The sequence below is a fragment of the Aptenodytes forsteri genome, unplaced genomic scaffold, assembly GCF_000699145.1.
Source record: "Aptenodytes forsteri isolate BGI_AS27 unplaced genomic scaffold, ASM69914v1 Scaffold547, whole genome shotgun sequence".
Taxonomy (NCBI): Eukaryota; Metazoa; Chordata; class Aves; order Sphenisciformes; family Spheniscidae; genus Aptenodytes; species Aptenodytes forsteri.
This window is the reverse complement of record NW_008795324.1, coordinates 107,688-129,269: the sequence shown is the minus strand read 5'-3', so window position 1 is coordinate 129,269 and position 21,582 is coordinate 107,688. Positions and strand designations below refer to the sequence as shown.

Below are 21,582 nucleotides of genomic sequence, written 5' to 3'. Positions count from 1 at the left end.
CGGGGGAAGGGGGAAGCGAGGAGGAGGAGGAGCCCCGCCGGAGGATCCCCTGGCTTTGGTCTCCGGTAACGCGTCCTGCCCTCCCCGTACGTGTGTCCCCGGCTGCCGGAGCCCGAGCGGGCCCGGACGCGCTTGCGGGGCTTGGGGCGCGCGTTGCTGGACCGTGACCGAAAAGGCGAAGTAAAGGGAAAATAAAAAACCAAAACCACCGTGGCCTGGGAATGTGCCGGTTCCACCTGGTGATGCCGCGTCGTAAATACGCCCGGACTTCACCGGCAACTCCTTTTCTAGCAGCTTTTGAAGGAAAGACTTTAATTGGGCTGAAAGTTGCTCCGATGACAAATTATTGGCAGCCTCTGGGCGCTGCTGTAGTGCAGCGAGGATTCGGGCCGCCCTGATCCCCAGCGGGGCCGGGGTGCTCCCCGGGGTGGGGAATCCCCTGCAGGCAGCAGCCATGGAAGGAGAGCGCCCGTCGCTCACGACAAAGGAATGTGGGGAACACGCGCAGCTTCCCCGTTCTGGGAGGCCTGACCTTCAGAGCACATCACAAAGCCCGTCTGTCTGTTTGGGGAGGGTAGGAAGTAGAGGGAGGTCGGTCGTTAAATGGGATGAGGCTTTATTTGCGGGCAGGTTTCACAAAGCAGGCCGTGCGCTGCTGCTCCTCTCGACTGTAAGCACCCGAGCTCGGCGGCATCTCGTCTTACAGGAAGGGCCTCAGTCTTTTTTAATACAGTTTTAAGTGATAAATGTAAAAATGTCCCGAAATGCAACAGCATCGGATAAACTTTGTTGTTGTAATAATAATAATAATAATAATAAAGCTGCTTGTGGTGGCTTCGGGGGCCGGGTGTCATCGTCCCTGGTTCAGCGCGGTGGTAACGTCCAGGGGCGTTTCTGAGCTGGTTTTATCCTTGCTGCCGAGACCGGCAGATAAAACCGAAGCAGTTTTTCCAATTCAGGCTTCCCTGCTGTCAATTTTTGCAACACTAGAGCGAGCAGAGGAGTTGCAGGAAAAACTTGGATTTGTGTCAGAAGATCTTAAGGTGGCATTTGGGGAAACTATTTTTAGCAGGATTGCGTAACTTAAAAGCTGAGACTTTACCTACTGGGCAAATTTTTCCTTCCCTGCGCACGGCGCGGTCCTGCTGGAAACGCCTCTCGTCCCAGCTTTTCTCCCGGCCGAGTGAGGTGGGGGTTTGAGGCGAGCAGAGTTCTGGCCGAGGGCTGGAATTTCCCAAGCGAAGCGCCGCGGGGAGGCAACCGGTGTTTAGATGACCGGCTCGGTCGCGATCAGCCTGTCGGGGAGGCTGGGATGCACCGAGGGCTCTCTGAGACTGGCTGGGGCCTCTGGAGTGACCCTTATTCTTGCCATTTAAATTAAAAAAACAGAAAAGGGGGAAAAAAAAAAGGCAGAGTAAATTTTTTTATATTGTTGGAAGACAGGGTGAGGAGCGGTCTGAGATGCGGTGGTGGTTCTCTGTTCTCGTGACCGACTTCAGACCCTTGTCCCCAGGGGAACGTGTATCTGCGTCGGAGGCGTACAGGGCTCGCGTTGCAGGCGCTCGATGGTTTCTGCACAGGTTATCCTGCTTTTTAGGAGAGTTGCAAAGGCTCTCCGGGAAGCGCAGGTTTCTCTTCTGTGGGGCTGAAGGCCTGGGTTCCTGTGTGGAGGAAGAGAGGTGTCTTCATCTGGGCCCTGAGAGGGGGGTGAAGGGCAGGGCACAGCCTTCCACCTCGGTTTTTACAATGCTCACTTTTCCTTCCCTTTTTTCCCCCCCCCGGTGACTAGATCTGTCCTGCCTGACCTTATGACTCCTGCGTGGCAGCGGCTCTCGGCCCTCGACGAACGACATTTTAAACTGTAGAAGAGGAAGGGGAAAAGATGGGCCATTGGGAGCGTCTCCCTGAAAAGAGTAAACCCAGCCCAGCCCTGCCTCTTTGCTGCTTAGGGAGGAATTCTGCCGCGGAAGGTAAATCAAGCACCTCTCAAAACTTTCTCCGTCTGTGCGCGGGGGATGAGTTTTAAGTCCTTCCTCCACACACGTGGAGCCTCCGACATGTGAACAGTTAGAGTTACATCAGCAGTTTTATGGGGTGTTGCTTTATATATGCTTTCAGGGCTTTTCAGTTGGCTGCTGCCGATAACTTTGAAGTCATATTTATCTGAAAACTTTGTTTTTGCTCGGCTAACGAGAAAGGTCTCTGTATGTCTTGACAGTCCCCCTGAGCCGGCAGTGCCCAGCCCTGCCTCTTTGCTGCTTAGGGAGGAATTCTGCCGCGGAAGGTAAATCAAGCACCTCTCAAAACTTTCTCCGTCTGTGCGCGGGGGATGAGTTTTAAGTCCTTCCTCCACACACGTGGAGCCTCCGACATGTGAACAGTTAGAGTTACATCAGCAGTTTTATGGGGTGTTGCTTTATATATGCTTTCAGGGCTTTTCAGTTGGCTGCTGCCGATAACTTTGAAGTCATATTTATCTGAAAACTTTGTTTTTGCTCGGCTAACGAGAAAGGTCTCTGTATGTCTTGACAGTCCCCCTGTCGCAGCCGGCAGTGCAACGCGTACGGCTGTTCTCGCAGCTTGTAGCTGCCTGATCTCTCCCCTGGCAGATTTACCTAGAGCACCGTTTAGAGATCACAGCCTGCTGTTCACGGGTCCGTGCAGGTTCGCAGTGAAGGACACGGCTCTTGCTCTAAAGCCGTTAAAGAACCTTTGTCGTAAATTAACGTCTACAGGGAAATAGCAAGATCTTCCTTAAATTTCAGAGGTTTAAAATAAATCCTGCCAAACTGGCTTAAAAACTGCCCCTGCCTGATTTCTGTATCTCTTGTTTCACTTGGTGCTCTAGAAGAAGGGCAGACACTGGAATTCCCAGAGCGCTCTCGAAAGAGCGAGGTTCCCTGTGACTTGCAGGGAAAGTGCTTTGTTAACGAAACCCGCTGACGAGCCTGGAGTTCTGGAAAGGCATCCCAAAAGGCTGCAGAGGCAGCTGGAGGCAATGCAAGGCGAACTTCAAACAGAGCTAAAGGTAAAAGCGAGCCGTGAGTTGCGCTGCTCGGCAGTCTCTGCCTGTGTTTTCTCGCTGATCAGTCGGCTTGGTGACTGGCCAACTGCTGGGGCTTCGCAGCTTGTGTGGGCTCCTCGCGGCGGAAAACAGGAAACACTTCGTGCTGAATAGGATCCGTGCTGTTCTGCTGCGAGGATGGGATTGTTCACCAAGTCTGAAGAGATCCCTCGCATCCAAATGCTTTAGACTAAAGGCAAAAAGCTCTTTTGGTCTTCTCGTGTTAGGATTTCCGTGTGGCAGCTGGTCCGGACTCGCTCGGTACAACGGTAGTGCTGGTAGTCGAAGGTGGGTCTGACCGGGAGCGTGGAGACTCGGCCGAGCTGCGCAGGCCAGGCTGCTGAGCTGTCTCAGCGAGGGGCCCGGCTTCTGCCCTGGGCTCCTGGGAATCCTCTCCTCCTGTTTGAGGAGCTGGGACCTCTTGGGGTGCTGCTGGTGGAGGTGGTGGCTCCCGGGCATCCTCCCGCCTGCCAGCTCCGCCTTTCTGCGGCAGGTAGCGGAGCAGCACGTCTGCCCCTGTTGAAACCAACTGCCCGGTGTAGTTTCCTTTGGGACAAGGCATCGCTCCCACTTCTGGTGGAGCAGTTAGAGTTGGGAAGGGACGGGCTGCTGACGGAGCAGCGATGCGGGGTGCTTTTTATAACTGAGTGTGCGTATTCAGACATTTTGCTGGCTGTGACTTATATCTGCTGTTTTGGGGGGGGCGGAACCAAACATAAACCAGTTTAACTTCAGATTTAGGCTCTTCATTTTCTTGGTGTCTTGACACCGTAAGAAACAGACCAGAAAATAAAAGGCTTGGCACAGAGCTGGGTAAAGTGCTGTGCAATTCCAGCATGGCCCCAGCTGTTAACAAGTGGCTTGTTCCGCTTACCTAACGAAGGGAAACCCACCTCGCAGACCCTCGTGTCCTTCTCTGCCTTATCTGTAGCCATGACCGCTCTCCAGACAAACCACTTCTCGCGAGTGCAGGGCCCGGCACGTGTGCGAGGCCCCGTCCCGGTCGGAGCCTGCCGGTGTCTCTGCCGTCACCGATGAGGAACGTGCAGCCCCCCAGAACGTGCAGCCCCCCAGAAGTAGGCTGGGGCCGGGTTCCTGCCTCTGGGCTCTCGGTGGCAACGTCTTCCTCTGGTCTTGCTGCATCTGCCTGTAGACATGCTGCGGGCTGCGGCAGCGTGCTGCGCCGCATTCCTCCGTGATCTCTGGGGTTTGTGGGATGTGTCAGAGCTCAGGTGACAGCTGGGGAGGGCAGCTGGTGCCCCTGCAGCGGGTGGCTTGAGTAGTTTTTAATGGGAGCTCGTACCCCAAGTCACAGGAACTCGTTTAATTCCTGCCCGGGTTCCCGGTAGGCAGGAGCTGTTGCAGACAGAGCTCAAGCAAAATAAAGAGACTCTGCAGTGTTGAAATGCAGCAAGTGGGAAGAATATTCTAAGCTCGTAGCAGAAAGAACAAAACCTGAAATGTGTGTTTCTGCCTGGATCTTGAACATTTCCCTTCTGATTAACCTGGGGCGTAGGAACCTGAGGCTTGGGAGGCTGCGGTTCTGTTTGCGATACCCGGACCGAGCGTATCCCCCGTTCCTGAGGATGATCGGTGACAGTGACAGCTGTGTATGCTGGGAGGGTCACGGGCAGGGTCTCACCCCAGCACTGCAGCCTCTGCAAGGCAGGCGAGTGCTCGGCCGGGGCAGGAGACGAAGCGTGGGTGTAGCCCTGTAAAGGAGTGCATCCCCCTCCCGTTGAAGTTTTTTTGGAGGAATATAATGCTGTCTTGTGGAAATCTGCCGCGAGGTTTCCTTCCCTGACACAAAAGTGGTGCTGACCTTTGAGTGTTCTCCCAGTCGTCCCAGTGTGGTTGCGTATCCGTGGGGTTTGGCGTATTATTTCTGCCCCTTTGGCAGTCCTGTCGAGGCGTCAAAGCCCCTTCACAGCGCTGCAGATTGAATTCCTGAGCTTTGGAAGGGCTTGATCCGAAAAAAGTACAGAAGGGAAGTGGCAGGAATTGGGTGGGCAGCTCAGCAGCTCCAGGTCAGGCCACCCTGTCAGAATGTCTTAATAAAGAGCAGGACCTTGACGTTCCCAAAACAACGTGACTTTTATTTTTTTCCCCCCCCAGAAGTCGTTGCCATGGCTTAGCAACCTGCGGCAACGAACTGCGTTCCCTGAGCTGCTTTCAGTTGCGAAGCAGAGGCTTGCAGTCAGCTGCGATTCTTGATTATGCGTTTCACAGGGCTGTAGGACTTGACGCAGAGCCAAGGACTTGGCAACCCAGGAGATCTTGTCGTGTTCCTCGCAGGCTGAAGGTAAGGGCGGCTGGAGCGGAGCAGGGGTCTGATGGATGTCGCTTCTGCTCATCCCACGGCTCTGGAAGGGAGCTGCCGTTTCAGTTCTCCGTCTGTGGAATTGGGGATGGGATGGATAAAAGCTGTCTTGCGCCGAGCACGCGCAGGCGAGCAGGCTGTGCTGGAGGCAGGAGGGATGGGGCCCCCCGGAGTTTTACCTGGGCTGCTTGGCTTCCTTTTTCAGATGAGCCTTGCCCAGTCCGAGGGGATAACACCCTTGCCCGGTGGCTGCACACAGGGTTGTCCACCTCCCTGTTAGACCGTCCTTTGCTTCTGTAGGTGCAGAGGTGACACTGTCTGCGCAGCGCGATGTGACCTTGGTGTGCCGAGAGCCGCTCCGCTTTCAGCAGCTGCCTTGAGGAACTTCCCAAAGACTTTTTTTTTTTTCCTTTCCTTTCTCGAGGTGGCTGATTTCCCCGGCAAGCTCTTCTGCCTCCAGCCTCTTTCGCCTAAATCCTTTCAACGCATTAAAAGTACAGAAAACAGGATGAGTTTGTCGGGTCCCAGCTGGGAGAGGCTGCAGGCTGGTTGTGCTTTTGTGGTACCGGTAGCGTTGTTTCACGTTGTGGGATTTTGAGGCGCTGCCAGCGTTGGGCACGATGCCTGTAGGTGTTCCCAGGACCATCAGCCGGGCTTTAGTGATCCTGAAGAGCTTCCCAGAATAAGGAATGGCCTTGCCGGGTGGCAAAGCCCTCTAGCCTGATTCTGCAGGGGTTAAGCAATAGGAGCTCTTCAACATGTTGTTTGTCCTTCCACCAGCTACCGAAACGGGATCTTGAACATGGGTAGGGCCTCACGATTGATGTGTTTTCCTCCTATTATACAACCAAGAATGATTGTTTAACCCCGCTTTCCTTTTGATCTTGTTTGCCTGTGTGTACTTGGGCAAAAGCTTCCTTTGATTTGTGAAAGGCTTTTTAGAAAAAGGATTTTTTTTTTTTTTTTTTTTTTTTTTTTTTTTTTTTTTTTTTTTTTTTTTTTTTTTTTTTTTTTCCTTTGGAAAGTTTTGCTCTCTGGATGTGAGCTAATGTCAAACAGAAGATCAACACTGGAGGAAAAATCCCTATGGAAAGAGCTGTTAGATTTGTACTCTCAATGCTTTTGGCTTTTAATTAGCAAATAATGAGTAGTATTTTTGTGTTTTGCCTGTGGCCTCTTGAATCAAAATAGTATGTACTGAAACTTTGTGGATTACAGTCAGTCATTCCTGAAGTCTCTGCTAACTGGTTAAAACACTTTGAAGAAACGCCTCCACGTAAGAAAAGTTTTAGGCCTGGGGGATATCGATTATTTCAGGTGTGGGAGGGACTGCAGTGAGGACGCTGAATCCGTCGGGTTTTGTTCCTGCTGAAAGAAACATGGTTTGGAGAAGGAATGAATTAACTCATGTCACCATTGTTCCGAAAGAAGTACATTAGCTCAACAATTATGTTGAAGCGGGTAGTAACCCTTTAAAGGATTAGTAAGCAAGAATCAAGATACCAGTTAGCGTCGTGTAAACCAGCCAAACCCAACTCCTTGGTGTAGCTGTTCCCTTTGAGCCTGAGCGCGGCTCCGCTGTGGTACTGGTCTGTACGTGGGGTTTAACAGGTCGTGCTGCAGAGCAGCGCTGCTTGAATGCTGCGGTGTTGCAGAGCACGAAGGCTTGCTGGGCTCTTCCCTGAAACTGGAGTTGCTGTTAGGATTGCTTCGCTGGCTTTTCCTGCGAGTGGAGCGTAAATTACTTTAAATTGCCGTCTGCTTCCTGGGTATATGCAACAGCAATTAGAGGCCCTGTATTAATGCTGGAGAGGAGTGAACGAGTCACGTTTCAGCTGAGGCTGGCTGAGTGTCTGATCCATTTTTCTGGTGGGGAGGGAGTGCTGCTGCTCCGTGGTGTCATTAGTGGGGTGGTTAATTATGCACATGCCAAGCAGCTGGTGATGTGCACGCAGGCAGAACTGGTTTGCTGTATCTGCTGCTCTCCACCAGTTACTCTTGATGGAGAAACTGAAGTCGGGCAGGTGAAGCGACTGTCCTGGCCTGCAGACCAGCACTCTCCTCTGCGCCAGCGGTTTTTAAGCTCGTGGCCCGTAGATGTCTCAAATGCATGCAGTAACTCCTGGGAAAACCACTAAACCATGCAGGCTCATTCCACACATGCAGGTAAGCCGGCTGCCAACAAAATGGGAAGAAGCAAAGGAACAGGCAGAGCAATGCTACAAATCTGATCCTGCAGCCGCCGAGTTGCCTCTCCAAACCTCGCCGGTAGCGCTGAGCACGAGACAGTGTGTGGCTGAGCCTGGGGATCACCCGTGCGGGGTGGACTCTGGACCCCCACTCGGTTTTGGTGCTGGCTTTTGAAATCAGATCCGCTCTGTTAAGCAGCGCGTAACACGGGTGAGCACAGGGTATAATTTTGTACCAGAAAAGTCAAGGTAATGATCAGAAAGACCAGGAAGGTCTGACACGAGTCAAGGCTATAAATGCAATCGCTTGGAACGGTCTGGCCAGGTCTGTGGGGCTCGACAGAGCTGCTGAAGCCCCGTGCAGCCAGGAGAGCGCAGTAGGGAAGGTGGCTGGCCCCCAGCCTGTGTCTCATGAAACTGAGTGTTTGTTCTCTTCCCTGCCTTCACATTTCGTAACGCACAGCTGTGTGACTCCGTCCTGCGTGGGTGCTGGGTGCACAACCCCAGGCGGAGGAGCCGTGGGGGATACGGCAGCCTGACCTGCACTGCTGGTGTTTCGTTTCCAAAGAAGTTACGGGATGTACGTTGTGTCAGCTCTTCCTTGCCATTAAATCCTAATGGGGCCTGCATCTGAGCAGGGAGCTCGTGGTTCCAGATTAGGGCAAAGTTTGGGTTTGTGCTCAGCCTGTGTGCCAGCAAGTGCCCGCTTCGTTTCCCTGCCAGGCCCGGCAGTGCAGGGAAGTGGCTTCAGCCAGGAATGCACAGCACGCACTGGGCTTGTTTCTGTCCCGCTGTACTTGCGTGGTTTAGAAACTGGGTCGCTGGACAACTAGGTCAGGCAGGGAGACTTATAGCCAGCTTTAGATTATGCTGCATGTTCGGATTCAATATTGTTCTCGTTAATCTTCAGTTTCAGACCGCTATTCCTTTCTTGTGTGACGCTGGGGGCTGTTGCTAGTGCTGGCTGATGGGCACGACTGCCGGGTGGCTCTAACTCAGAGCAGGGTGGCCGGGCGCTGGGCACTCATCTCAAGTATGTGGTTTGCGGGGGCCCAGCAAGTTCGTCACAGCTGCTGACCACGCTGTGCTCTAAAATGCACAGACTTCAGATGCCGGGGAATGTTGCGAGCCGCAGTGAGCCGTGCTGGCAGGAGGGCAGGCAAGTAATCACCCAGGCTTGGCAAGCTGCCCCTGGCCAGCTGGGCTGCACTAACTGGGTCGCTTGCAGGAGAGCAACAGACTGTCACAGCTCTGCACGCTGACTGTCGTTGGGCTGGTGAATCCTTCCCCATTGTACGGGAACAGGCTGCTGTCACCGGACCCAGCTCTGGCTGTTGACATGAGGGTTTCCCGCGAAACTTCCATTGTGTCAGGTCAGTTAGGAGCTGCTTTAAAGCTGCAAGGCACGGACGTGGGCACAGCTTCAACGCTGATGACTCTTCCGTCTTCAATCTGCTTGTCAGACCAGAGATCCGGCTGAGCAGAGCCCTTTCGCCTGCATCCTGGCGCCAGCCCTGATCCTATCCGAGCAGCCTCCTCACCTGGGCTGGGTGATGGAGCCCAGCGGATGCCTTCGGCAAAGTGCTTCAGCTAAACGTCAGCCCCCCTGCAGAGCCCCTGCACTCCCTCCCAGGTACTGATGGGGCAGCTTCTGCTGCATGTAGCTCTGTCCCGGCGACTGGCTGTCCCTGGTCTTCTGCTGTCCCACCGGTGGTGCTGGTGGCCTCTTTCCTTGGCGTGACCTGGACTCCTGGGAGCAGAGGCCGTCCTAAATGGATGCAGATCCTGGGGGCTGGGAGCCAGTTGCTGCAAAACTTTGACTTTTTTTTTAAGCTTCTGGGTCACCCTTTTTTTCCCCCCCCTGGAAACTTTCCAGCGGCAGCAAGACTGCTTCAGAAACCGTGCCGCCCCCCGGAGATGTTATGTATTTACTCACAGCAGGGAAACAGAGACAACAAAGCGTGGTGCCCCAGAACACACACAGTGCAAAGCAGTGAGAAGATTGCTGGTGTCCTGGCTCCCATGCTGGGCTTTAACTGCTACAGAACAGCCCCTCTTGCATCCATATGTTGTTTTCTCTCCCTTTCCTCCCCTCCCCCTTGCTTTCTTGTTTTAATTCTATTTCTTTTGGCTCAAAAAGCTGATGAAATTAGGAAAGATTACTAAAAACACCATTGCTCACAGAACAGGTTTCTTCCGAGCTATCCCAGCTGCAAGGCGGCTCTGATATCTGTTGGCAACACTTATGTTGGAAATAATGAGAAAATGGTGGGGTTTTTTTTCCCCTGAGAGCCAGGCAAAGCCTGATGCTGGAGACTTCCAGCACAGGCTAATTAAGTTTGATTTGGTTTGTTTGTTTGTTATTTTTTTTTTTAAGGGATTCTGTCTGGTCTTCTGTATTTCCATGGAAGGGATGGGCTTCCCTAGTGAACTGGCACCAGATACTGGCTCAGAAGAGGGGCTGGCTGCGTGGATCTGCTGCTAAAAGGAGGGCAGGCAGCAGAGCTGGCAGATGCTGCCAGCGGCTGGTGTCCCTGGGGAGGAGCTGAGCTGGACACCTTTGCGTTTGCACACAAGTCCCTGGGGTGGTTGCTGCTCTCCGTCCAGTCGTTGGCTTTACTGACCATTGTGCTCTGATTTTTCCAAACGTATTTTTTGCCGTGTGTTTAGTAGGTAGGTGCTGGCTCCCCTCCCACGATCACATTGTTCTCGCTGTTGTCATTTATCGTTTGCCTTGGGCCAGGTTGGTTTATCTCGGTGAGCTCTAGCTGTGCGTGCAGAGTCGTCCCTGTCGCCTGTTCTGCTTGGCACAGCTGTGCAGGTCGATGTGGGTCGGTGCCTCCTCCAAACCTTCACCTTCTCAGGCTCCGGGCAGCTGGGGGCCCGGGGAGTTTTGTAGCCAGCACATCGTTTACCTGGGTGAAACTCGCTTCCCTTCCAGTGCTGTTGTCTGCCTCTGCGCTGGTCCTTGCTCGTGTTGCTCACACTCGTACTCGTCAGCTCCTGGGAGTGAGTCAGTGTCTCCCGACAGCCTGGCACGCTGTTCGCATGGTGCAGGTGGAGGTGTCTGCTCCTGCCCCAGGACCCGCAGCCAACAGCACGCTGGTAGGATCTTGTGGAAGATGCTGCTTTCCCAGCAAAGCTGTCTAGGGCCAGGCCCTTTCCAGGTTGCTCTGGATCCTTGCCCAGGTGTGCTTGCAGCCTGAAACAGCTGTTGACCGAGGAGAGCTGGCTGTGTGGGTGAGCAGGAGCGTGGAAGTACAACCCTGCGAGCCCCAGATGAGTCGGCCTCCCTGTGCCGGCAGAGTGGAGAGCTCCTCCGGAGCTGGTAGATGCTGGCTTGCTCCACAGACTGTGCCTGGAGCAGTCAACCAGGCAGAAAGCTTGGCTCAGCCGGAGTGTCTGGGATCCAGCGGCTTGAACATATTGTGGCAAAAAGGAGGGAACATGTGAACATGTGCTTTGGGGGCTGTGGAACAAATCCACGGGCTCCCCCACGGGCTCCCATGCAGACACTTTTTTTTTTTTTTTTTTTTTTTTTTTTTTTTTCCAAGGAGGAGGGGGAGCTTTTTTAAGCCATTAATTTTCCTTTTGTCAACAGAAAAAATATTCTCAGCAATTGAATTTTCCTCTGGGGACAGGAACAGTTAGTTATCGTGCTGGAAGACAGCACAGTATTACCACGGAAATCTTATCTGTATAGTTGCTGCTAACATGAAAGACCGGCAGAGATGCTTTGGGTCAGAGGAGCCTGAGCCTTGCTCGCTGCGATCCTGCGCTGCCATTTGAAGGGCGGAGGTAAGCTCATGCCAGTCAACGAAATGAAGCCCCTTTTTGCCCAAGATTTGGAGCAAAACTGCAATGCATTGGGTATGTAGGAATGAATGTCCTGTGACCAGAGTAGGGGGAGTTGACGGTGATGGTCTGTCTTAACTTTTAGATGTCATTTTTGCCTATTTAAATGGCAGGTTTATGGGGAGGACGGAAGAGCAGCACAAGTCGGGGCTTGAGATGAGATGCCGGCCCCTGCATAGCAGTCGGGGAGCTGGGAGATCCCTGCCGTGGGGATGCGACAGGCTTGGGGCTGTCCTCGGTGCAGTGCTGCTCTAACCAGCTGGGGAGTGAGTTGTTGCCTTCCTCTTTCCTCTCCTCTACTTCCCCAAGGGCTTATTAGGAACCTTTGTCTTGTCTGGTGGATGCTGAGGAGGCTTTGGGTAAGGGTAGGAATGTCAAAGTGCTTTTGACTTGTTAATTACTGATCCTCTCTGATACCATCAAGCCCTTGTTGCTATGTAGATCTCTTCTGTGTTGAGCAGCGTGCAGGCACTCGAAGTCCCCAAGGCCAAGAAGATGACAATCTACAAAGACAAGGCAGGAGCGTGATGACAAGGGGGGAAAAAGTGACTTATCCCAGCTTTTCTCTGTAATTTGGGCTAAAGCCCAGTTCTGTGACTGGCCTCTGATCTGTGCGAACTATCCCTTCTCCCTGCCCAGCCCTAGGGAGGCTGATGGTGCTGGGGTCAAGAAGCTGTGCGTATTTGGAGAGGGCAGGATTGGGAAGTTCATTCACTTAAATCAGGTGTAATCATAGGTGGCAGTTGCTGTTTACTGCAGAAGCAATCTCCCGTAACAGTGGGTTTGTCTGGGTTCCTGCTCAGCCCTCGCTCCCCTGTATCGTGTCTTGCCCGCGTTGCGGATGGTTTGGCTCGACTTCACCCTGGTGTCTGAGTGCCTCTGCAAGCCCTTCCAAGAAAGGTATTTTCTAAGCTCTTTGTGCTTCGGTTCAGCACATGATGGATCCCTGCAGCCCGTGAATCATCGCTCTTGCTGAGAAGCACTGCGCAAGTAGGACTTGCTCATATTAGCTATACGATACCTTCTTTGGGGCCATCCTGCAGGTTGCTGAGCCCAGGGAAGAATGAGCGTATCCAGTATCCTGTGGGGCCAGGTCATTAATTCACCTCTGGATCTAGCAGGAGGGAGATTGGGTTGCCAGCTCCATCTCACTCGAGCATTTGCAGATGCTTTCAGCTGTCCTGTTTCTGCTTCGCGATAGCAGCAGGGTGCTCTTTGCTTCAGCGTGCTGGCAGAGCCCCACAGATGATCTCTGGCAGAAGGGGGAACAGCTGGGTCGAGGAAGGAGAATAATTCAGAGGTGCTTAGACTCATGCAGGTGCTGAATTTTTTTCCTGGGGGAAGTTTTGATGGTGGCTTCCATTTGGCAGATGGCAAGGCTGGCTTTCAGTGCTCGTGTTTTGCCCTCTGCTCGGCTCTTTCCTGAGTGGATGTGAAGACATTTAGTGTCTTGCCCAGCTGTTTGTTGGAGGGATGATGTTGGAATTTGGGAGCTTGGAAGCAAAAGACAAAGAAAGCCGAGTTGCTAGGGAGTGTGGTTTTGAAGAAGTGCTGCCCAGCGCAGTTCCACTTCGATACCTGAGTGCCCGTGCAGGAGCAGGCGCTGTGTCTCCCGAGCGGAATGAGAGGGCAGGCTGTTTGTGGAGCTGCTCGTGGATTCAGAGACACGTTAAGACACCAGGGCGTGAACCAGTGCCCGAGCACTGAGCAACAGAGAAGGTCAGAGTGGTCCCAGCTGCAGAGTGAAGCACCTCTGTGGTGGGGGGCTAGCAGGCTGCATGGGTACTGTGGCTCAGCTGGCAGCCAGGAGCTGTTGTGCTGGGTCCTCCACATCTGTGTTTGCCCTTCCAGTTGGTTTGAACCCAATGTAAATGTGTTGGAGGTGCTGAGACTTGCAGTGTGAGTGGCTCATAAGGGGATGGGAAGGAATTTGGGTTCCTTCCCAGTGGAGGAGAGCAGCATCTGTCCAAAGGCGTGGGAAGGTTTAAGAGCAACCGATCCTGGTTGCTCGGAGATCTGGAGATCAGTTCTCCTTCCAGCCTGCAGCCGTTCATCTTATCTGAATTGCAAACTGACACAGGGACTTTCCCCACCCCAGCCTCCATCAGAGGAGTCTTTTGTCTGTGCCTGCTCTGTGGAAGCAAAGAATCCATCCGCACGTGGAGCTGATTTATTGTCTGACTTTCACAGTGCCCAGTGAGTTGATTAAAGTCCCTCCCTGCTGCCCTTCGACTTGGGGAGGGTCCCAAGGGCCAACCATGAAGCGACTGCATTACCTACAGCCTCCCTTTCTGTCCGTCCATCGCCTCTCCTCCCTTGCTGCTCTAGCTGAGCAGACGCTGTGGCTTCCACAACCAGCTCTGCTTGCTGCATCTGTCTAGAGCCAAACCTTTCAGCTGCGAAGAGCTGGCTGGGGAGGTACGTGGTGTTGTGCAAGCAACTCGGCTGAGGTGCAGGAGCTCGGCACCGCTGGCTGTGGCTGGGTGGCCACATCTGGCTGCAGAGCAGGAGCAGGGCGAGTTGCTACCTGCCCTCCAGAGCAGGTAATGCTCCTGGTGTTTGCACAGCTGGAAGTGCTGCCATGCCGCAGTCTCCTCACCGCATGGATGGTGGTTTCAGAGCCTCATGCGGCATCCGCATGCCCTCGCACACCTCCCGTCCCCTCTTGGCTCCTGCTTGTGTTTGGGGTGGGGACTCCTTTATCTGGAGCCAAGTGTAGCGTGAATCTGTATGGCCGTGGCGGTTTGTCACCGACTTTGATGTTGGTGAGAATAGGAGAGGAGGAGCTGGCTCTTTAGGGACAAGCCGCAGAGGAACCGATAACTGCTAGCGTGCCGGGGCAGAGCTCAAGGTCGGCCTCTGGCAGGTAGTGTAAGAAGCTGGTGAACAGTTTTACCTGGGAATGCTGTCCTCGGCGGGGAGGGATGGGGACTTGGTGCCTGAGGGGCTGCTCTCGGGGCTGCACACCCTCCGTTCTGGGAGCAGGAGCCCCAACAGCTCTGGCGAGTCGTGGGGACTCCTCGTCCAGGCGCTGGAGCACCCAGCTGAGGTCACGCTCTGCTGCAGATGCTGTTGGGCGTCTTCACTCTGCGTCTGCTCGGCTGAGTGGGAAAGCTGCTGGAGATGGCAGCAGAGGACAATACCTGCAGCGGTCAGCCGGGGTGCCGGGAGCCAGCGGGGCTGCTGTTCCCAGGGAAGGAGCTGGTTCCTCCGCAACCCATGTGGCGAGGCTGGTGGGTGTCTGCCTGCACCCAGGAACGGTCCCTGGCATGCATCCCGCTGCTCAGCCCACGGGACTGGCCTCACTCGTTAGAGGTGCCCCTGTGCTGTCCTCTATAAACCAAATAGAACTGTGCAAAAACAACCAGCAAGTAGAAAAATTGCAGCAGGATTAGTAATAACATGTGTGGGAGAGAAGCAATGCCAGCAGCGCGTCAAAACGGAGGAGCAGTTCAGCACACACAGAGGGGGCTGAGACCGCTTCCCCCTGCATGCTCCTCCGTACGGCGCTCGGCTGTGAGCTCCAGCCGTGCCCGGGGCTACCCCAACTGGCCACGTTGGGAGGAGAGGGCAGAAATTCGGGAACCAGGACATTGCGAGGGCCGGGACCTGCTCTGTCCACACGTCACGGGATGCTCGGCTGCTCCTAACCACTCTTCTTTTTCCCTCCACAGGGTTCTGGCATCGGTGATGAGCAATGGGGTATGATGTAGCACGTTTTCAGGGGGATGTTGATGAAGATCTTATATGCCCCATCTGCAGCGGGGTCCTGGAGGAGCCGGTTCAGGTAGGTTTCTGTCTGAGCACTGACTGTGGCTACTGAAAGCCTCCGATTGCAGCTCCAGACTTCTAGATGCCTTGATCAGATGATGGGCGCCGCACACAGCGTGTGCATTAGGTGAGCTCAATGGATTCTTAACTTTCCTACTAGTGGTTTAAGGCAACAGCATGGGTAAGGAAGCAGCACCAGGGATAAAAGTCTGCGGTTGTGCGAGTTCTGGTGGAAAGGAACTAAAGTTCTGGGTTTGGGGGATGTCCTGGGGTCAGCAGGGAGGCGTGAGGAAGGAATAAGCTTGTGTTGGGACAGGTTTCCCTTACTCTTTCATTCCTTACTCCCTTCTTAACTCTACCAAAGCTCAATGCAGCTGCATACCAGTGATGGTGTCCCAAGGCAGAGATGGCAGCAGCTATGCTAAAATCTGTCCCTTGCTTATGGCTTCATGCTTGGTTGACCCTCTCTGCTTCCCTGCACACATGCTTCCTCCATGCTACAGAGCTGATCTGTTTTACTTGCTGTTGGGGGCCTGGCTCAACTCTCCGGCTCCTCTCCTGCCACCAAACGTAGCTCGGAGGATGGACAGACCACAGACCTGGTACCAGCACGCTGCTCTGCCCAGGCCCGGCACAGCCGGGTGGTTTGGTGGATCCTCCAGCTCACTCTGCAGCTTGTGCAGCCGCTCGGGGAAGGAGGCTGTGCACGGGGAGCTGCTGCTTCCACCCCTCCCTCTGCTTCCTGCGAAGCGGAGGGGCTGTTGGACGGGGCTTTCCTGTGAGCTCTATTATATGCTCTTCCAGCGCAGTGTCCTGCCGGAGCACTGCGTAGTCTCCAGCCCTCCTGTGCCTTTCGGTGCTGGAAGGGCTGTATTTGTCACTCTGTCCTCCTAAGCCCTGTTACTTTGGGGAGAGGATAGTGGGGGCTTTTATAGCCCCCTCACCAGTGCTGGCGGGAGTGGAGCACTGCTGGCTGAGCGGAGCTGGCTTCCACGTGGGACTTTGTCCCCCTGCTCCCTGCCCCTTCCCTGCAGGGTCTGTATGCCGCTGGAGGTGTTGCTACACTGGCTGAGCTGTGGCCATGTGCTGGGTAGCTCAGTACCCTCTGCGTAAATCCAGCCTCATTTGAAATAAAACAGATTAAAATAAAACTGAGCTAATCTGAAACGTGTGCATAATTATTGCAGTTTCATTGCTTAATAACAAACCACATCACAAAAGCTGTGATTTGTGCTGGTAAGCTGCCCGATGGGGATGCCGGGGAGGCTGGGGCTGTGTGCTGTAGCCCACCCTGTGCCAGGGGGCTGGGGGTGCGTGGAACTGCAATCTACTGTAGTTAAAACCGTGTGTTAGCACCTTCCAGCTACACTAATCTGTTATGTCAAACAAGCTTTGATTTTAAAAAGTCTGTCAACATGTGAACACGATCACAGGCCATCACATAAACCAGAGGGAAAGTTGCAGGTTTATTTAAATCTCCTTTTGAGGATGTGATATCACAAACTCCCTTGTTCCCAGGCTTTTCTCAAGCGTGTTTAACAGCCTGTCTGTTGGATACCGGCCCTCCTGCTCCTGCCAGCACTGCAGTAACTGGAGCTGCGATGAGGCTGAGTTTGTAGCTAGGCGCAAGCCTTGGTTTGGAGGGAGCAAATTCCCGAGGACTCTTTCCTTGTTCCTTCCTCCCTCCCTCCCAGCGAGGTCCCTCTGCCTGGTCAAAGCAGGGCCACCTCCAGTGATACCTCAGAGGGCTCAGGGCCGTATCCAGCCCCAAGGTTTCAGTATCTCCAAGGATGGAGATTCCCCAGGGCCCCTCCCTGTGTTATGGACACGGAGTGACCCTCTGTGTGCAGTAGCCGGTGAAACTGGTGTGATTTATCTGTTGCGTCTCCAGTCTGCACTTGGTGACGCTGGGGTACCCCAGTCACTAAACTTCAGTGGGGATGGGCATGGGCTTGAGAGGGTAAAATGCCACAAGGGGAGCAGAGAGGCCAGCTTTGCGGAGGACAGTGGAAAGCCGAAGCCTCGGAGAGCGGGACTTCAGGAAATCGCGAGGGAGAGGAGCGGCTGTCCCTGTGCCAGAGCCCAGCATGTGCTGCCTTGTCTGACACAGGCTCTGCTGCCTGCTGGCTCAGAGATGCTGTGCTGGGCTGGCTGGCTCGAGCTGCGATGCCACAGGGGCTGCGCTAAAACTCCCAAGATGGTCCTGCAGCTTGAATGGGTGAATCCTAATTCAGCGTACGTCCTGCAATCGTCGTCTGCCTTTGTTGTCTGGTACAAGGCAGCCTGCAAGGCACTGCGCGCTGAGGGAACAGCTTGTAAATGAGACTTAGCTCTGAATGCGTCTGACCTTCCTGTAACTCCGGGTTTCTGCTCTGTGGAAGAAAGCTCAGTGTTGTCCAAAGAGCTGGCGTGTGTCCCGCTCCCCCTCCCCAACCTTAATACTCTTTCAACTGCAGCTTGAACGCAAGAGCAGAGCCCAGCTGTGTAAATACAGTGAAGTAATGTTCTAATCTGCCCTGGAAAAATGTTTAAATTTAGCATCCTGAGCTGTCTTGCCCCCTCAGCCCTTTCAGGAGGCAGCATTACCTGGGACGGAGCAGAGCAGGAGCGCTGCTCTGAGGGGTCCGTGCCCTGTCCCAGGGAGCTGATCTGCTTGCAGGACACCACAAAGGGGTGTCTGGGGGGAAGAGAGTACCTTGGTGGGGCTGGGCACACAAATTAAAACCAGAGGTGGATGAAGACGGGCACCTGCTTTTCCAAGGGAAGGGAGGACGGCTCTGCAGCAGTGCCTCTTGCGTTGCAGTGGAAGGTGCTGTGCATGGCTCTGGTCTTTAGAGGTCTGGCTTTTGGTGTCTCATCCCCCCGTGCAGGCATCGTGCCTGCTTGTGTAATGGAGGCGCCTCTTCCCTTTGCTCTCCTCCCCCAAGGCAGCACGTAGCTGCTGTGCACCCCTCGAAGGCTGAGAGCCTTTCTCCGGTCAAGGCTGTCCTCCACACACGAGCCAGCAAATGCTTCCCCGCCGGGTCTGAGTAACGCGTGGCTGTTCTCTGCCCCTCCGCAGGCTCCTCACTGCGAGCACGCCTTCTGCAATGCCTGCATCACCCAGTGGTTCTCCCAGCAGCAGACGTGCCCCGTGGACCGCAGCGTCGTGACGGTTGCCCACCTCCGCCCCGTCCCACGGATCATGCGTAATATGCTCTCGAAGCTGCAGATCACTTGCGACAACGCTGTTTTCGGCTGTACGGCAGTTGTGCGACTTGACAACCTGATGTCTCACCTCAATGACTGCGAGCACAATCCAAAGCGCCCGGTGACTTGCGAGCAGGGATGCGGGTGAGGATGGCCTTGGCGGGCTCTGACACAGAGGGTGGGCAAGAGCAGGGGCCGCAGGCTCGGGGAAGGAAACCGGGGTTCGGTGCCTGGCACCCTTTTGCCCCCTGGGTGCAGAGCTCCGGGGGTAGCAGGGCTTTGAAGGCCATGGTGCTGCAGAAAGGGTTGGGAAGGATTTTTAGTCAAACCCATTTCTTTTTAAGCTTGGTTTAAAGCCCCTGGCTTTTTAGCTCGTTGCTGGGGCTTGGGTGTCAGTTGGCTGCTGGAAACAGGGTACTGGAGCCTTTGTGAATCTGCCCAGAGCCATTCCAGCCCCCTGGGACAAGTTCCAGCATGAGCTCTGCTCCCTCCTACATGTTGCTGAGAGCCAGGAGCAGTAGTGGGTGGCTGGTCTGACCTTGGCACTTGTGCTCTTGGTGCCGATATCCTTCCCACTCACGTGTTGTAAGCATCCAGCCAGATGGTGACTGACTGTTGGCTTGGAGACTATCAGAGGCTGGATCAGGCCCACGGGCTGCCTGGTGTGGGACCCGGTTCTGAACCCTGATCGCTTTGGAGGAGGAAGATTCCCATCGCCTGCCAGCCTGGTGGTGGTTTGTTCCCATAGCTCTCCCCGAGACCATTTGGCTTGGCCCTGAGACACGGCGGGGAACAGGCCTTCCTACACCTATCGGGGGTTACGGCGCTGGGCTTCCTGGGCCTCTTGGCAAGTCCTCCAAGACTGGATTTGTTCTGGAGACTGTTTGCGTGCTTATGCCAAGTGCTCTGGTGTGCAACTTTCCCTAATGTGGGACCTCCACCTTTTTTTGTAATGCTCCGCAGCTTGGAAATGCCCAAAGATGAGCTGCCAAACCACAACTGCATCAAGCATTTAAGATCTGTGGTGCAACAGCAGCAGACGAGAATCGCTGAGCTGGAGAAGACCTCAGCGGAGCACAAGCATCAGCTGGCCGAGCAGGTATGTCCGTGTGCGCGAGGGGCTGTCTCGCAGTGGGGTCTCTCATGGGAAGGGTCAGTCTCGCCTGCTTGGACACCAAACACCAAAAAAGGTTTGTGGACGAAGAAAGCGGCTGCAGAGCAGTCCGAGCTGAGCACAGCCGGGGCTCCGCGGCTGTTCTGCACCTCCACCGTCCAGCCGCTGGGACGGTAGCTGAGCCGACGGGCAGGGACGTGTTGCTCCCTGTCGCTGCGCCGGGGTCTGGTCTCGTGACGTGTAGCCGCGGTGCTGACTCCCTTTTTGCAAACCCCGCTGTGTCCTGCCTGTTGCAGAAACGGGACATTCAGTTGCTGAAGGCCTACATGCGCGCCATCCGCAGCGTCAACCCCAACCTGCAGAACCTGGAGGAGACCATCGAATACAATGAAATCCTGGAGTAAGTGCTGGTTCTCGTGCTGACCGGGGAGGAGCTGGGGAGCCCTGCGTCGGGGCGCGAGCGGAGCTGGGAGTCTGCCAGCTTCGCTGATGGATTTGAGAGGGGGTGAAGCGCCTTCCAAGGCAAAGGCGCGGTTTGAGAAGAAAATGCTTCACAAAAGCAAGGGGGCAGTTGCGGGGCCTTTGTGCCGGGGAGCGGCACGTGAGCTGCTTGCACAATGGGTTCGGACCATTTTTATTCTTCCACCTGCATCCTGCCCACGAGCAGGAAGCTGCCAGATTCCTTCCTCCTTGTGAGAAAGGCCGGAGGAAGCAGCTTCTCATCTCATTCTTTCTTCCCCTCCCTCTGGGGAGGGAGTAGCAGAGCTGAATGCCGCAGCTGGGTCCTGTTTGGGGGTGAAAACAGGGAAGGGGTAGGTGGGGAAATGGAGGACATTCCCCGTCCAGCCTTGCTCCCGAGCGCTGGGGAGTGGACCAGCTCCTCGATTCTGGCGGGAGCCACCAAAAATGCACGGTGCTGACCGCTTGTCCCGTGTCTGTCACCAGGTGGGTGAACTCCCTGCAGCCGGCCCGGGTGACGCGGTGGGGTGGAATGATCTCCACGCCAGACGCGGTGCTGCAGGCCGTCATCAAGCGCTCGCTGGTGGAGAGCGGCTGCCCCACGTCCATCATCAACGAGCTGATCGAGAACGCCCACGAGCGGAACTGGCCGCAGGGCCTGGCCACGCTGGAGACCCGCCAGATGAACCGGCGGTACTACGAGAACTATGTGGCCAAGCGCATCCCCGGCAAGCAGGCCGTGGTGGTGATGGCCTGCGAAAACCAGCACATGGGCGAGGACATGGTGCTAGAGCCGGGACTGGTGATGATATTTGCACACGGAGTGGAGGAAATCTAAGGACTTTCGAAGAGAAACGCTTCGTGCTGACGAGCGAGAGGAGGGGGAAGGTGCAGAGGTGGAGACCGGGGGTAGCCGCTCAAAACTGCTGGCGTTCCCTAGTCACCGACGTGGTTTTCTTAGGGCACTGTTCCCTCGAACCTCTTGCTTCCTAGCTGAAATGATTAAATGCCTCTGGTAAATACTACTCAAACACTTGGCCAGCGGTGAGCACACGCTGCAGCCCCTCCACGTTCGCCCCTTGCAGATCAGCTTCCCCGTTCGATGTCTTTCAAGGAGAGAAGGAGCAGCCGCTCCACACGTACTGCCAGACTCCTCAGACCCAGCCTGCGTTTTGGGTGCTGGTGCCGCTCCCGAAGCCTGGCTCCTGGTCCAGCCCAAACCCAAAGGCCCAGCTCAGCTCTTGCTGTGGACTGTCCCCACGGCCCCCGGCAGCTCTCGCTTGTCCGGTGGCCGAATCCTCCCTGGGCTTTCTCTCCCTCTCTGGATTTTCCGCCTCGCTCTCCAGCGTCTCTCTGCCGCCGTCTCTCCCAGCCTTGCCTCCGACCACGCAGCACGGCAGCAGCGGGGTCCGCTCCCCCCCGCTCCTGCGGGCTGGGGAAGGGGCTTGGCAGGGGGAGTCCCCGAACTGGGCGCTGTCAGCGTCGTCCCCGGGGCCCTGCCCAAGCCCTGCTCCACCCTGCAGCCGCCTGGAGCCAAACCAGCCGCAGATGAGCCCCCGGCACCCACCGAGGGCTTGGGCCTTCCACCATGGGGGGGGGGGGCCACGGGGCGGGGCGCCGG

The 21,582-nt window shown here is 55.2% G+C and overlaps 2 protein-coding genes across 4 annotated transcripts in view; one reads left to right on the top strand and one right to left on the bottom strand.

Annotated features, from left to right (window-relative positions):
• The window catches only part of SLC39A5 (solute carrier family 39 member 5), a 15,300-nt gene extending 11,301 nt beyond the window's left edge, over window positions 1-3,999 (bottom strand). The window contains exon 1 of the mRNA XM_019472268.1: window positions 3,958-3,999. Within this exon, the coding sequence (XP_019327813.1) occupies window positions 3,958-3,999 (42 nt within the window). The remainder of the gene's footprint in view (window positions 1-3,957) is intronic.
• RNF41 (ring finger protein 41) lies at window positions 1,795-21,542 on the top strand. 3 transcript variants are annotated; one of them, XM_009280042.2, is made up of 6 exons: window positions 1,795-1,970; window positions 15,103-15,215; window positions 18,261-18,532; window positions 19,352-19,487; window positions 19,799-19,902; window positions 20,448-21,542. In XM_009280042.2, the coding sequence occupies exons 2-6, from the start codon at window positions 15,126-15,128 to the stop codon at window positions 20,797-20,799; spliced, it is 954 nt and encodes a 317-aa protein (XP_009278317.1). In that variant the 5' UTR covers window positions 1,795-1,970; window positions 15,103-15,125; the 3' UTR covers window positions 20,800-21,542. The 3 variants fall into 3 exon arrangements, with proteins under 3 accessions (XP_009278317.1, XP_009278319.1, XP_009278320.1); XM_009280044.2 differs by lacking the exon at window positions 1,795-1,970 and adding an exon at window positions 2,237-2,284; XM_009280045.2 differs by lacking the exon at window positions 1,795-1,970 and having other exon boundaries at window positions 15,122-15,326.
• Window positions 21,543-21,582: the final 40 nt, after the last annotated feature.

Bases quoted from the DNA above. Each gene is read 5' to 3' on its own strand.
- RNF41 (XM_009280042.2), top strand. From the start codon at position 15,126: ATGGGGTATGATGTAGCACGTTTTCAGGGGGATGTTGATGAAGATCTT. The intron at 18,533-19,351 runs GTGAGGATGGCC...AATGCTCCGCAG, and splicing joins ACTTGCGAGCAGGGATGCGG to CTTGGAAATGCCCAAAGATG. The intron at 19,488-19,798 runs GTATGTCCGTGT...TGCCTGTTGCAG, and splicing joins AGCATCAGCTGGCCGAGCAG to AAACGGGACATTCAGTTGCT.